At 42.2% G+C, this 11,569-nt stretch overlaps 1 protein-coding gene across 1 annotated transcript in view; it reads left to right on the top strand.

The window, feature by feature from the left end:
• GAD2 (glutamate decarboxylase 2) overlaps nt 1–10,831 on the top strand; it is a 62,773-nt gene extending 51,942 nt beyond the window's left edge. Inside the window, exons 14-16 of the mRNA XM_040248563.1 lie at nt 6,241–6,348; nt 6,849–6,938; nt 9,308–10,831. Coding sequence (XP_040104497.1) covers nt 6,241–6,348; nt 6,849–6,938; nt 9,308–9,481 — 372 coding nt within the window. The 3' untranslated portion in view covers nt 9,482–10,831. The remainder of the gene's footprint in view (nt 1–6,240; nt 6,349–6,848; nt 6,939–9,307) is intronic.
• Nucleotides 10,832–11,569: the final 738 nt, after the last annotated feature.

Raw genomic sequence — 11,569 nt, 5'->3', positions numbered from 1 at the left:
TGCAGTGAGCAGGGACTATTCTCTAGCTGCAGTGAGCAGGGACTATTCTCTAGCTGCAGTGAGCAGGGACTATTCTCTAGTTGCAGCGCACAGCCTTCTCATTGTGATGGCTTCTCTTATTGCAGAGCATGGGCTCTAGGGCTCATAGACTTCAGTAGCCACATTGCACACAGGCTTAGTTGCCCTGAGGCATGTGGGATCTTCCCTGACCATGGATAGGACCTGTGTCCTGTGGATTAGCAGGTGGATTCTTAACCACTGGACCCCCAGGGACATCCGGCTCTTAGATTTCTAAGTATCCTACACAAAGAGGTGAATGGGTCAGCCCCATAGAAACAAGCAAATGACTTGGTCAGCTGGATGGGACCACAGAATGGCTCCTTCGTCAGGTCTATAGAAAGAGCTATGGACCAGGTCCACAGTACTTAGTCCATATGCTGGTGTTTAAGCAAACTGAATTTCCTTAAACAGTTCAAATAGGCGGATGGCTAATAAGAAAAAGAGGGGACTTAGGAGTGAAACAGTCGACATCTATTGAGTTGGCCAAAATGTTCATTCAGGCTTTTCTATAACATCTGATGGAAAAATTGAAACTAACTTTTTGACCAACTTAATATTGTATGGAATCCTCTTTAAACCCATCCTGGAAAAAGGCAGTTTAACTAGAAAGATGGTCTTGCTTAATGCACAAAAATTCTTAGGTGGTTTCTGGGGTGGCTGGACTACATGGTCTTCCAGCAAACCTCCATCATGTTATTTGGCCTGATTGAGTTTTCTTTAAGTATTGCTAAGTACAAGACAGCCATCTGGAGTGAGGCACAGGGTGACTTATTGCCTTATAAAGGTGTGTGATGAGTGGGCTCAAAGCCCTTGAGCTGGGCAGGGGACTCCTTCCTCTTTTGAAAGTTGAGCGCCTGACAAGGACAGGTATCTGGTCCCCACTGCCCAAGTCGAGACTCACTCTGTTGGCAATGACACTTTCATTTGGCAATAATAAATCCATCAAGAATGTAGACTTATTGGTGTACTCTCAGGCTGTTTTCAAATGAGCAAGCGTTTCATTTCCTTGATTGGTGGAAATGATACAATGACAGAGGTAAACATCAGCTAGGAAGTTGAGGAAAGCTTGGTCTCTAAACATTGTTCAGTGTCCCTCTTTTTGTCTCTTGTTCCCCTGGTGTTTTTATTAAGATGATGATCATTAGCTATATTTACACAAAAATGTATCTGACATGGTTCATCGGATCCTGCTGCTGCTTTTCCATCGGAAGCCTCCCTGCCAGCTTGGTGCAGCCGGCTGGTTCTCAGAGAAATCACGTGGAAGATATCAGGTGTGAACTCAAGAGCAGGACCAGTGGAGCTTGAAATAAAGACAGAGGGTCCAGTTTCTAAAGGGCTGAGATACAGGCACCAGAAGAGGGGATAAAAAGAGAGACAGAGAGAGAAGTCACAGTGGCTTTGTAACTTACAGACACATGTTTTGCATTGAAAATTAGTTTATTATCATCATCCAGAATTTAAAATAGTTTCATTAGTTCTTGTACATCATCTTTGTGTAAAGGAATAATTCATTTTCTAACATTCATGTGTAAGATGTGAACAGAAATGAAGACATGTGGATAACTCTTTATAATTAATGAAAGTCAACATATTGTTTCTGTGTAAAATACAGAAAGAGACTATCGTAAAGAACTTCAAAAAAGAACTTGAATTACTTAGAGGACAGGGGCACCTATTTTTTTAATTCCTTACACAAAGCCCTAAGTATCTAGACATCTAAATGACAAAAGCATCCATTTGGTTTTCAACTTAAAGTTGCATTTTTTTTTTTAAAAAAAAGGAAATAATAATAGCTATTAAAGTAATAATCACAGTCCTACAACCCAGATCAAGGGTAAGCACCCTCTGATACGCCTAACTGTCATAACGCCAGGCAGGGCAGGAGAAGTCACTCTCCCTAAGAAGAACCATGAGAGTCGACCATGTCATTCTGTTTTGCATTTGCAAAAACAATAATGAAGAGGAAGAGAAGGAATGTGACATTAATCTGCAAACCCTCTGTTATCCGATACACCTGGAGAAGACAATGTTCTAGTGAATCCACATTTTCTCCTTAGTAAGATAAACCATGGGAAAATAGTAATCTAAGTATAAATTCCTATTCTTTCACCTGTTAATAACAAATGGAGCTAAATGCACTGAAGACAACTGTCGTATTAAATCCAAGACAACTTGATTGGAGCAAATTAATGCCAAAAAAAAAAAAAAATGAGCCTCCTGATGTGGAATGCTAGAAGGTACTCTGGATGGTGACATGATTTGTAAGCTTTTCACTGGCAAAGACACTGTGTCTGTCCTCAACTCTGTTCTTATTGGGTAAACCTTTTATTTTATTAGAGAATCCTAGAACTTATTTTTCATCTTGACAGATTACCTCTGTTAAAACTCTGTGTAGATAGAAAAAAAGAAAAAAAATCTTAAAAGGAGTCCCTTTTTTTAGGCCTCCAGTGATGGCTTAATATGTAACTGCTGAATTTTTACTGTAAATCTTGATGTTTGTATGTGATTATGCAGATTGGCAGATTTTCTTATAGTTTTCTGATTGACCTCCATAATGAAAGTGTAGATAACCATGGGACTGGCAAATGGCTGAGGGAAAAAAGAAACCAGGAGAAACTATTACAGGGAAATGGATGTCTGGCCCTCCTTACTGAGTGAGTGAATGTTCCCTTTCTCTCTAAAATATTAATTTTTTTCATAAGTGGCTACTGAGCATCTGTTGCTGAATGAGATCAGGGGCTACAGTTTCCAGGCAGGAAAGAGAAATTCACCAATGACCATCATAAAAGACAGAACACCAATTGGGAGATGGGGATTGACATACTATTATATATAAAATAGACAACTAATAAGAACCTACTGTACAGCCCAGTGCTCAATTCTCTGTAACGGCCTATATAGGAAAAGAATCTTAAAAATGAAAGTGGATATATGTATATGTATAACCAATGACTCTGTGGTGAAGAATCTGCCTGCCACTTCGGAAGACCTGGATTCAATCTTTCAGTCAAGAAGATCCCCTGGAGGAGGGAATGGCTACCCATTCCAGTATTCTGGCCTGGGAAATCCCAATAACAGAGGAGCCTGGTGGGCTACAGTTCATGGAGTCGCAAAAGAATCTGACACAACTTAGCAACTAAACAGCAACACACAACTGAGTCACTTTGCTGAACACCTGAAATTAACACAGCATTATAAATCAACTAAACGCCAATAAGGGCTTCCCTGGTGGCTCAGATGGTAAAGAATCTGCCTGCAATGCGGGAGACCTGGGTTCAATCCCTGGGTTGGGAAGATCCCCTGGAGGAAGGCATGGCAACCCCCTCCAGTATTCCTGCCTACAGAATCCCCGTGGTCAGAGGAGCCTCATGGGGTTGCAAAGCTGGACACGACTGAGTGACTAAGCACAGCATAGTACATACTCCAATAAACATTAAAAAAAATAGAACACAACTGGTTATAAAAGAAACACAGACACACCTTGAAGAGTTAAAGAATGGAGAGCTCAGTCCTCATTTGAAAGCCAAGAATAATTTATCAAGAACTGACCTTTGAGATTGCTTGTGAACAGGATGGATAGGATAAGTAAGACCTCGACCAGCAGGGCTGGTAGAAAGGACATCCCAGGAAGATGGTCAGGCAGGGGCTGGAGGGCATACGCTGAGCTAGTGGAGCATCTCAATTGACTGAAGAAGAATTAGGATGTTACCATTCAGATGAGAAGTAAGAGGGCCTGAGTGGGTCCATCCAAACCCGTTATGAGTGTGTAAGGATGAGGGATAAGGAAAAACATCTTTCTCCTGAACCTCCTTCAGCGTAGCCCTGAAACTGGGAACCTGCTGTCCACCCAGAAGTGGTCGTCTGAGCTTTTAGCTTCTTTCCCAGTGATTCGGGTCATGGAGAGGCATTGCCTGATAAGGCTTTGTAGATGCCTTTATCGTTCTCACAGGAAGAGCTGTGTGGTCTGTAATGATTCAACAAGCATTTGATATTAATAGAATGAATTTCAGAGAATCTCCTAAAAACCTACAAAACCTTGAAAATAAAATATGGATCTTAATCTCATGAATATGCCATTTGAAAGGAGGAACCCCAGACTTATACAGGCACATCAGAGTCCCCTGATGTGTCAGCCTTCATCTCGAGGGGGCAGATGGATTACTCCTGAGCTTAGCCAGAGTGGAGTCCCAGACTAGCAGGGCTAGAGAACTCCCATCCTGTCTTTGGTAACCTCACTCCCTTTATGGTACAATCACACTCATCTTCAGAGCGTTCATTTCACCTTGCTCACACTCATTTTCAGAGCATTCATTCACCTCGCTATGTCTCTGTGTGGGAAATAGTACAGGCACCATCATTCCCATGTGACCAGAAAAGTTAGCCAAGGTCATATGGCTGGACAGGGTCAGAGTCATATTGGTCCTGAACAGATCCTGGATCAGGTCCCTGCAAGTTGAAATCCAATGCTAGCCTGGTCCCAAGGATACAGTTTGGCTAACAGTAAACTCCCCTCCCTCTTACTTAACGTACATCCCAACTGGATGCAAACTGCCAGCTTGGTCCAAACCAATGGTAAATCTTTGGCACCCACAGACTCTTTGAGCGCATGGGTGATGGCCTGGATGTCCAGGCATCAGGTGGACACTTGGAGTCACAGGAATCAGTCAGCAAGGGTGGCAGTCCCTAAAGAAATGGATTTCTGAACCCATCAGCTCTCTTTAATGCAGCTTACTCTTAAAAATGTGTTTCCGATGCTACAAGTCATCGTTCTGCTAGATCCCCCTTTTAGATGAGATGATGAGACCGTGTGTTAATGGGAAAGTGGGCCCATCTTATCTCCGTTATTACTTCCTCTGGATTCCAGGTTGGATTAATCACTGGTAGGTCTGTTCTCAGAGTTCCTGGGACGAGCATTCGCTGTTTCTCTAAGCTTTCCTGTAGAACTCCACACATACCAGTGGAATTAGGAGTAAAGCCGTGTGAAAAGTAATTCCCTGGTGTTGGAGTCCCCAGCCTCCAGGATCTGACACCTGATGATCTGAGGTGGAGCTGATGTAATAATAACAGAAATAAAGTGCACAGTAAATGCAGTGTGCCTGAATCATCCTGAAGCCTTCTCCCCACCCCTGGTCTGTGGAAAATTGTCTTTCACAAAACCAGTTCTTGGTGCCAAAAATTTTGGGGACTGCTGCCCTGGTGTTTCATTGTCAGTGAAATCATTGTAGTCTAAGGCTGTTGTGTTGTTTTTCATAAGTCCAGATCCTAGGCTTCCAACAGCTGGAAAGTAAAAGGCCTCTGTGATAATGTTCACCCATTACAGACATAGGAGTCATTTATCCCCAAGTGTTAGTCGCTCAGTCATGTCCGACTCTTTGAGACCCCACGGACTATAGCCCACCAGGCTCCTCTGTCCAGGGAATTTTTCAGGCAAGAATACTGAAGTGGGTAACCATTCCCTTCTCCAGGGGATCTTCCCGACTCTGGGATCAAATCTGGGCCTCCCTCATTGCAGGCAGATTCTTTACCACCTGAGCCACCAGGGAAGCCCCATTTATCCCCAAAGGGGAAATCTAATAAGCTTTGCAAAATGACAGGGTAATAGAGCATCTGTGTGCCTCTCAAGAGTCAGTGATTCTTTTGTCCAGCACATATTCATTGAGCACCTACCCTATTTGTTCTATAATGGGGGTACATTGGTGAACAAAAGTGGGATCTGGAAATGGCAAATTCACCGGATGGGTAGGGACTCAGCAGACATCCTGGAGGGGGAGGGGCGGTCTCTGATGATGCTTTTTATCTGCAGGAAAAGAATAGCCAGCCCTCCTGTCATTAATGACTTCCATAATTACTCCTCTGAGTGGCAGTTGTAAAATTTCCCCTCGAGTAATCAAAATAATTGCCTGGGGAATAGAGGCTCTGAAAGAAAAGGATTCTGCTGTGGAGAGCTGTGATGACATGAAAGGGAACAGGGGCCTCTGATGTGGACAGCATGAAAGAAGGAATAATTGTCAGAAAAGCCTCTAGACACATGGTCTCGTGTAAGCAAAGTGCTGGTGCAGAGCAGAGGCCAAAGGGCCCGAAAGACCACCAGTGTCCAGAGAGATGCATCCCCCCATCTCACCTGAGAGCTCGCCCACCTTCCTCAGTGTGACTGCTAAGCTCTCTTCTTCTCTCACGTAGGGGACCACCGGGTTTGAAGCACATATTGATAAGTGTTTGGAGCTGGCGGAGTATTTATACAATATCATCAAAAACCGAGAAGGTTATGAAATGGTGTTTGATGGAAAGGTATGTATTCTGATTTCTACAGTGCCCCCCCCCCCAAAGTTTAGTCCATTCTAACTCTTTGTGGTTTTTAAAAATATTTTATTTATGTATTTATTTGGCTGCACCAGGTCTTAGTTGCAGCATATGGGATCTAGTCCCCTAACTGGACCACCAGGGAAGTCCCCATTCCAACTCTTCTCAGTGATATTTTTTGAAGTTAAGAATGTACTGTCCAAGTAAGTGAGACCATGACAAAGGAGAAGCAGTGGGGAGGGGGTAACCATTTAGAATGGAAGTATAAATCCAACTGTCTCTCTCACACACACAAATATTGTATAATGGTGTGAAAGTCAGGCAGTTCAAAGGTGATTAGAGGTTTAAAAGTAGGATTGTATCTAGAAGCTGCAGAACAGATTTGAAATTTGGAATTTTCAAATTTGGAAATTTCGAATTTTCAAATTCTTGAAATGTTCAAACTTGCCTGTTTGAGCTGAGCATGAATTTTACTTTCCTCTTCATAGCCTCAGCACACCAACGTCTGCTTCTGGTACGTACCTCCAAGCTTGCGAGTCCTGGACAACAATGAAGAGAGACTGAGCCGCCTCTCCAAGGTAAGGACTCACGCTCCTCTGATCTGGACCTCAGCCTGTATAATGGGCCTGTTGTGTCCTCATCATCCTTGACAGATGTGCATGTCTTTAGGGAACATCTATCTTCAGCCATGGTCACAGGTTCCCTGCCCTCTGTGGCTTCCTGCTGAGCCAGGACACACAGAACTCGTCTGTCCAGACTTTTAACAACTCAACTGCCTCTGTGTTCTGGGAGCATGTTTATGAGGGCTGAACATAAGCACTAGGTCATACCTTTCCCGGCTTCACAACTCAGCAGGAATCTGCTGAAATTGCTGATCTGCCAAGAGAAATTGGTGCTCAATTACAATGTGGAAGAGACTCCAGGCCTCAGAAATGGGTAGAAAACAAAACTGCTGCTGATCCTCTTGAGGAGCCATGTTGGTGGTTCACATTGAGTACTGTGAGGATTAAAACCTCATTGCAAACCAGTGGTCACGTAAGTGTTGATATTCAAAAGTCACATGAATCTATCCTTCATGTAAGACAAATACAACTGTGATAGAGGGCGTGGTTCCCATACTGAACTGAGTTGCTGACCATAAAGATCTGGCATAAGCCCAAAGCTTCCCTGATATCTACGTCCCTGGTTACGTATTTGCAGCCATGAACCGAAAAGATCAATGTTTTATTTACAAATATGTGGACAGGTCCTGCATATAGCTGGACATAATTTAAAATGTATGCCTCATCCTGGGAGGTGTTCCTCTTATGACACTCTTTACAGTTAGTAAGGACTCAGGGAGCCCTCCATGTGCAAACAGTGCTGTGCTGACAAAGGAGGTGAAAGACCCCACCCTTGCCCTCCAGGAGCTTACAGTTGGGTACAAAGATGAAGTACATTTTCACGTAAGTGAGGGGATGATAGGAATTAGAATATAGACAGACTCTGTGGAAGGATCATGTACTTACAACTTAGAGAAAATGTGCTAGTGGATGACAGAAGTCAGCAAAGGCTTCCTCATGGGTGTAGGACTTGGAGTCTTTGCAGGATGCAAACTGGAAGAGAAGGGATTCTAAGCAAAGAGAACACATGTGACATGGTGAGACTGAGGACGATGTGAAGGGATAAAAATATGTGCAGTACAGCCAAGGGATATGGAATAGGGAGGTCTTGTCAGAGTTGCAGATTCATTTGGGTGAGCACTGGGAGCTGAGTCCTCAGAACTGGTGACAAAAAGGCGTTTGTGCTGAACTAAAGCATTTAGATCCCCTGGAGAAGGAAATCGCAACCCACTCCAGTATTCTTGCCCAGAAAATTCCATGGATGGAGGAGCCTGGTGAGCTACAGTCCATGGGGTTGCAAAGAGTCGGACACAACTGAGTGACTTCACTCGCTCACATTTTATCTTAATTTCATACACAATAGAGGACCAAGGGCTGTAATTATCCATCGGGCATAAATGTGGTGAAATCTTGTCTGTGATTCAACTCCATAATGTTAAATCCTTCTGGGTGCAGCTTTTTGCCTCAGCTGATTCTTCATCACTATTAGGAAATATATTTCAAATCATCTTATGAACTGAGGAATCTAAAATGAAATTATACAAATGAACTTATTTACAAAACAGATACAGACTCACAGACTTAGAGAAAGAACCTGTGGTTGCCAGGGGGAAAGATGGGGGATAGAATAGTTAGGGAGTTTGGAATGGACAGGTACACACTGCTGTATTTAAAATGGATAATCAACAACTGTATAGCACAGAGAACTCTACTCAATGTTATGTGGCAGCCTGGATGGAAGGGAAGTTTTGGGGAGAATGGATATATGTATCCGTATGGCTGAGTCCCTTTGCTGTCCATCTTAAACTATCACAACATTGTTAATAGGCTATACTCTAATATAAAACAAAAAGTGTTTTTTCAAACTAGGAAGCTTTAGGATGTCAAGAATGAAAATTGCTTTAAGATCTCAAAAATCTGCTTATTTTCACACATCACTTGATAGTGGCATCCAGTCTCTGAATTTTGTCTTACTTCCAATGTTTTTATATTTACTGAAGGATTAAAAAGTCCCCCAAATGTATTGCTAAACTTTTTATGCTTGGAACCACCATCAGATTCTTCCTGTTGTCACAAAATACTAATTAGAAAGTCAAAGATAAGATGTCAAGCTCCTGATAGCCCACCACTGATTATTCCTTTCAGCACCTTTGAGATCTTGGATGTATTAAACTGTTCTAGCCCTCTGTTTTCATAAAAAGTGTGAGCAGTTCCTTTAAGGGAAAACAGGTATGGTTCTGGTTGTTTAGTTAAAGACTCAAAATGCTACTTGGCACTGGATTCTTTGATAATAGGAAGAATCCCTGGGAGAAGCAGTCATCGCAGTGGTCTCATCTCTCCCACAGGTGGCTCCTGTGATTAAAGCCAGGATGATGGAGCATGGGACCACGATGGTGAGCTACCAGCCCTTGGGCGACAAGGTCAACTTCTTCCGCATGGTCATCTCAAACCCCGCAGCAACTCACCAAGACATTGACTTCCTGATTGAAGAAATAGAACGCCTTGGACAAGATTTATAATAACCTAGCTCACTAAGCTGTTTCAATTCTCTAGGTAGACAATTAAGTTGTCACAAACCATGTAAATGTATTTGTAGTTTGTTCCAAAGTAAATCTATTTCTATATTGTGGTGTCAGAGTAGAGTACAGTTTAAAAATCAAAAACTAACAAACATTATTCCTTTTAAAAATCGTTTAAGTTTAGAACACCTCTGTAATAATTAGTGACAAAAGGCTGTATTCTAATCAATGAGGAAAAGCTTATAATTGTTATAAATATTTCCCTTACTTTGATAGCGTGCAAATCAAACTTTATTTTCAAGTCAGAGTAGTAGGATTGAATAGTGCCAAATTGCCCCTGAATCATAAAAGGTTCTCTGGGGTACAGTGAAAAGGATAAAGTAAATATAAAATATATGTTGACAATTTAAAAAAAAACTCTTGCCTTTTTCATAGTATTAGAAAAAAATTTCTAATTTACCTATAGTAACATATCAAGTGTATTTAAATACGTATAATTTTACAAAAGGAAAATATATATATTAAAAATCCTATTTTGTAACATATAGATTTTTATTTTATATGGGTTATACAAACTGCAGGGGCAGATATAAAAACTAAGCCAGATTTTTTTTTCTCTTTCTTTGAATGGAGGCACAACTAAACACTTAGCAAAGTTATTTTGGAACATAGGGCCCACAAAATTCTTTAACAGTATGACGCCTTCTTTCTGTTCAGGCTCTTACAAAAGAAACACAAAAGAATACTGCATTTCTTTAAAAAGTGATTGGTCAGCTCGACAGTGAGATTCTTCCCTTTTCGGTTTTTCACCCATTGGACCTTAGCAGACCTGCACTATAGGCCTGACAACTGACCTTCATCTTAGACTAATGAGGGTAATCGTCTCTATTCTTATTTCCATTCAGCCTGTTCTAAACAGAAGGTGAATGCTGGTTCTTGCGCTGTCTTCCCAGACAGTATTCTCTTATAAGTCATTTGGATTCCTTAGAGAAAATAAAATCTAATCAGCCAGAGCAAAGAGGAATAAGACACACTCCAGATGTGGCAAGCCCAGAAAATTACACTTGGCCTTCAGTGTCTCTGTGAGAATAGTGACGTCATCCTGGAGGCCACATCGCCTGTCCAGGGAGGAGTCATTTTTCTCCCAGGTCATTGCTTATTCCAATTCCCTCCCATTCCGACCCACAGAAGTACTTCCTGCTGAGTTCCCCATCTCTGGGATCCCAAATAATTAATTTCTACTCCATGAGAGGTTATGAGGAAATGAGCTCCTCACCCAAGATTTTTTTTTTTTAGATTTATGTATTTATTTGGCCATGCCAGGTCTTAGTCGTGGCACACATGATCTTTAGTTGCAGCATGTGAACTCTTAGTTGCGGCATGCGGGATCTAGTTCCCTGACCAGGGATCGAACCTGAGCCCTCTGCCTTAGGAGCTTGGAGTTTTAGCCATTGGACCACCAGGGAAGTCCCATTACCCAGGATTTTGAGATAGCATCTTAAGACCCTTCTTCTATCTTCTGTGTCCCATTAAGATCAAAGTGACTGGAATATAGAGAGGACATATGCTCCATAGAATTCAAGATAATATTCGAAAAGCATCTTTCTGCCCCTGCAAACCTGATGGAGAGATAGGAGCTACCAAGAGCTCTCATAGGTATTTATGTGGTACAGACTGTCAGATTCCAAGTGCTAGTGGAGAACTATATGTGTCCTGCATATATATCCACATATATGCAGACTGTGGATGCACATTTAGGAGCATTCATCCTTTCTGTATGGACCACTCAGATCTGTGATCAGGAAGACTGCAGGCATATGAGGGAGGGAAGAGGACTCCATCCTTCATCCTGTAGCAAAGCCCTCTCACTTGACCATAGGATCCAACCATCTGCAAGCTTCATGAGCTTGCCCCCACATCTCTCCCCTAAGTCAGATACAGAAACATTGATACTTGAGATGCACGTGACTTTGGTCCCTCTCAGTCTAAGAAGCAAATGGATTTCCTATGCCTATTAGACTTCCCAGGTGGCGCTAGTGGTAAAGAACCCGCCTGCCAGTGCGGGAGACATAAGAGACATGGGTTCAA

The sequence above is a fragment of the Oryx dammah genome, unplaced genomic scaffold (assembly GCF_014754425.2).
Source record: "Oryx dammah isolate SB20612 unplaced genomic scaffold, SCBI_Odam_1.1 HiC_scaffold_10, whole genome shotgun sequence".
Lineage (NCBI taxonomy): Eukaryota > Metazoa > Chordata > Mammalia > Artiodactyla > Bovidae > Oryx > Oryx dammah.
The sequence above is the reverse complement of the archived record's forward strand: the minus strand, read 5'-3'. Positions and strand labels throughout refer to the sequence as shown.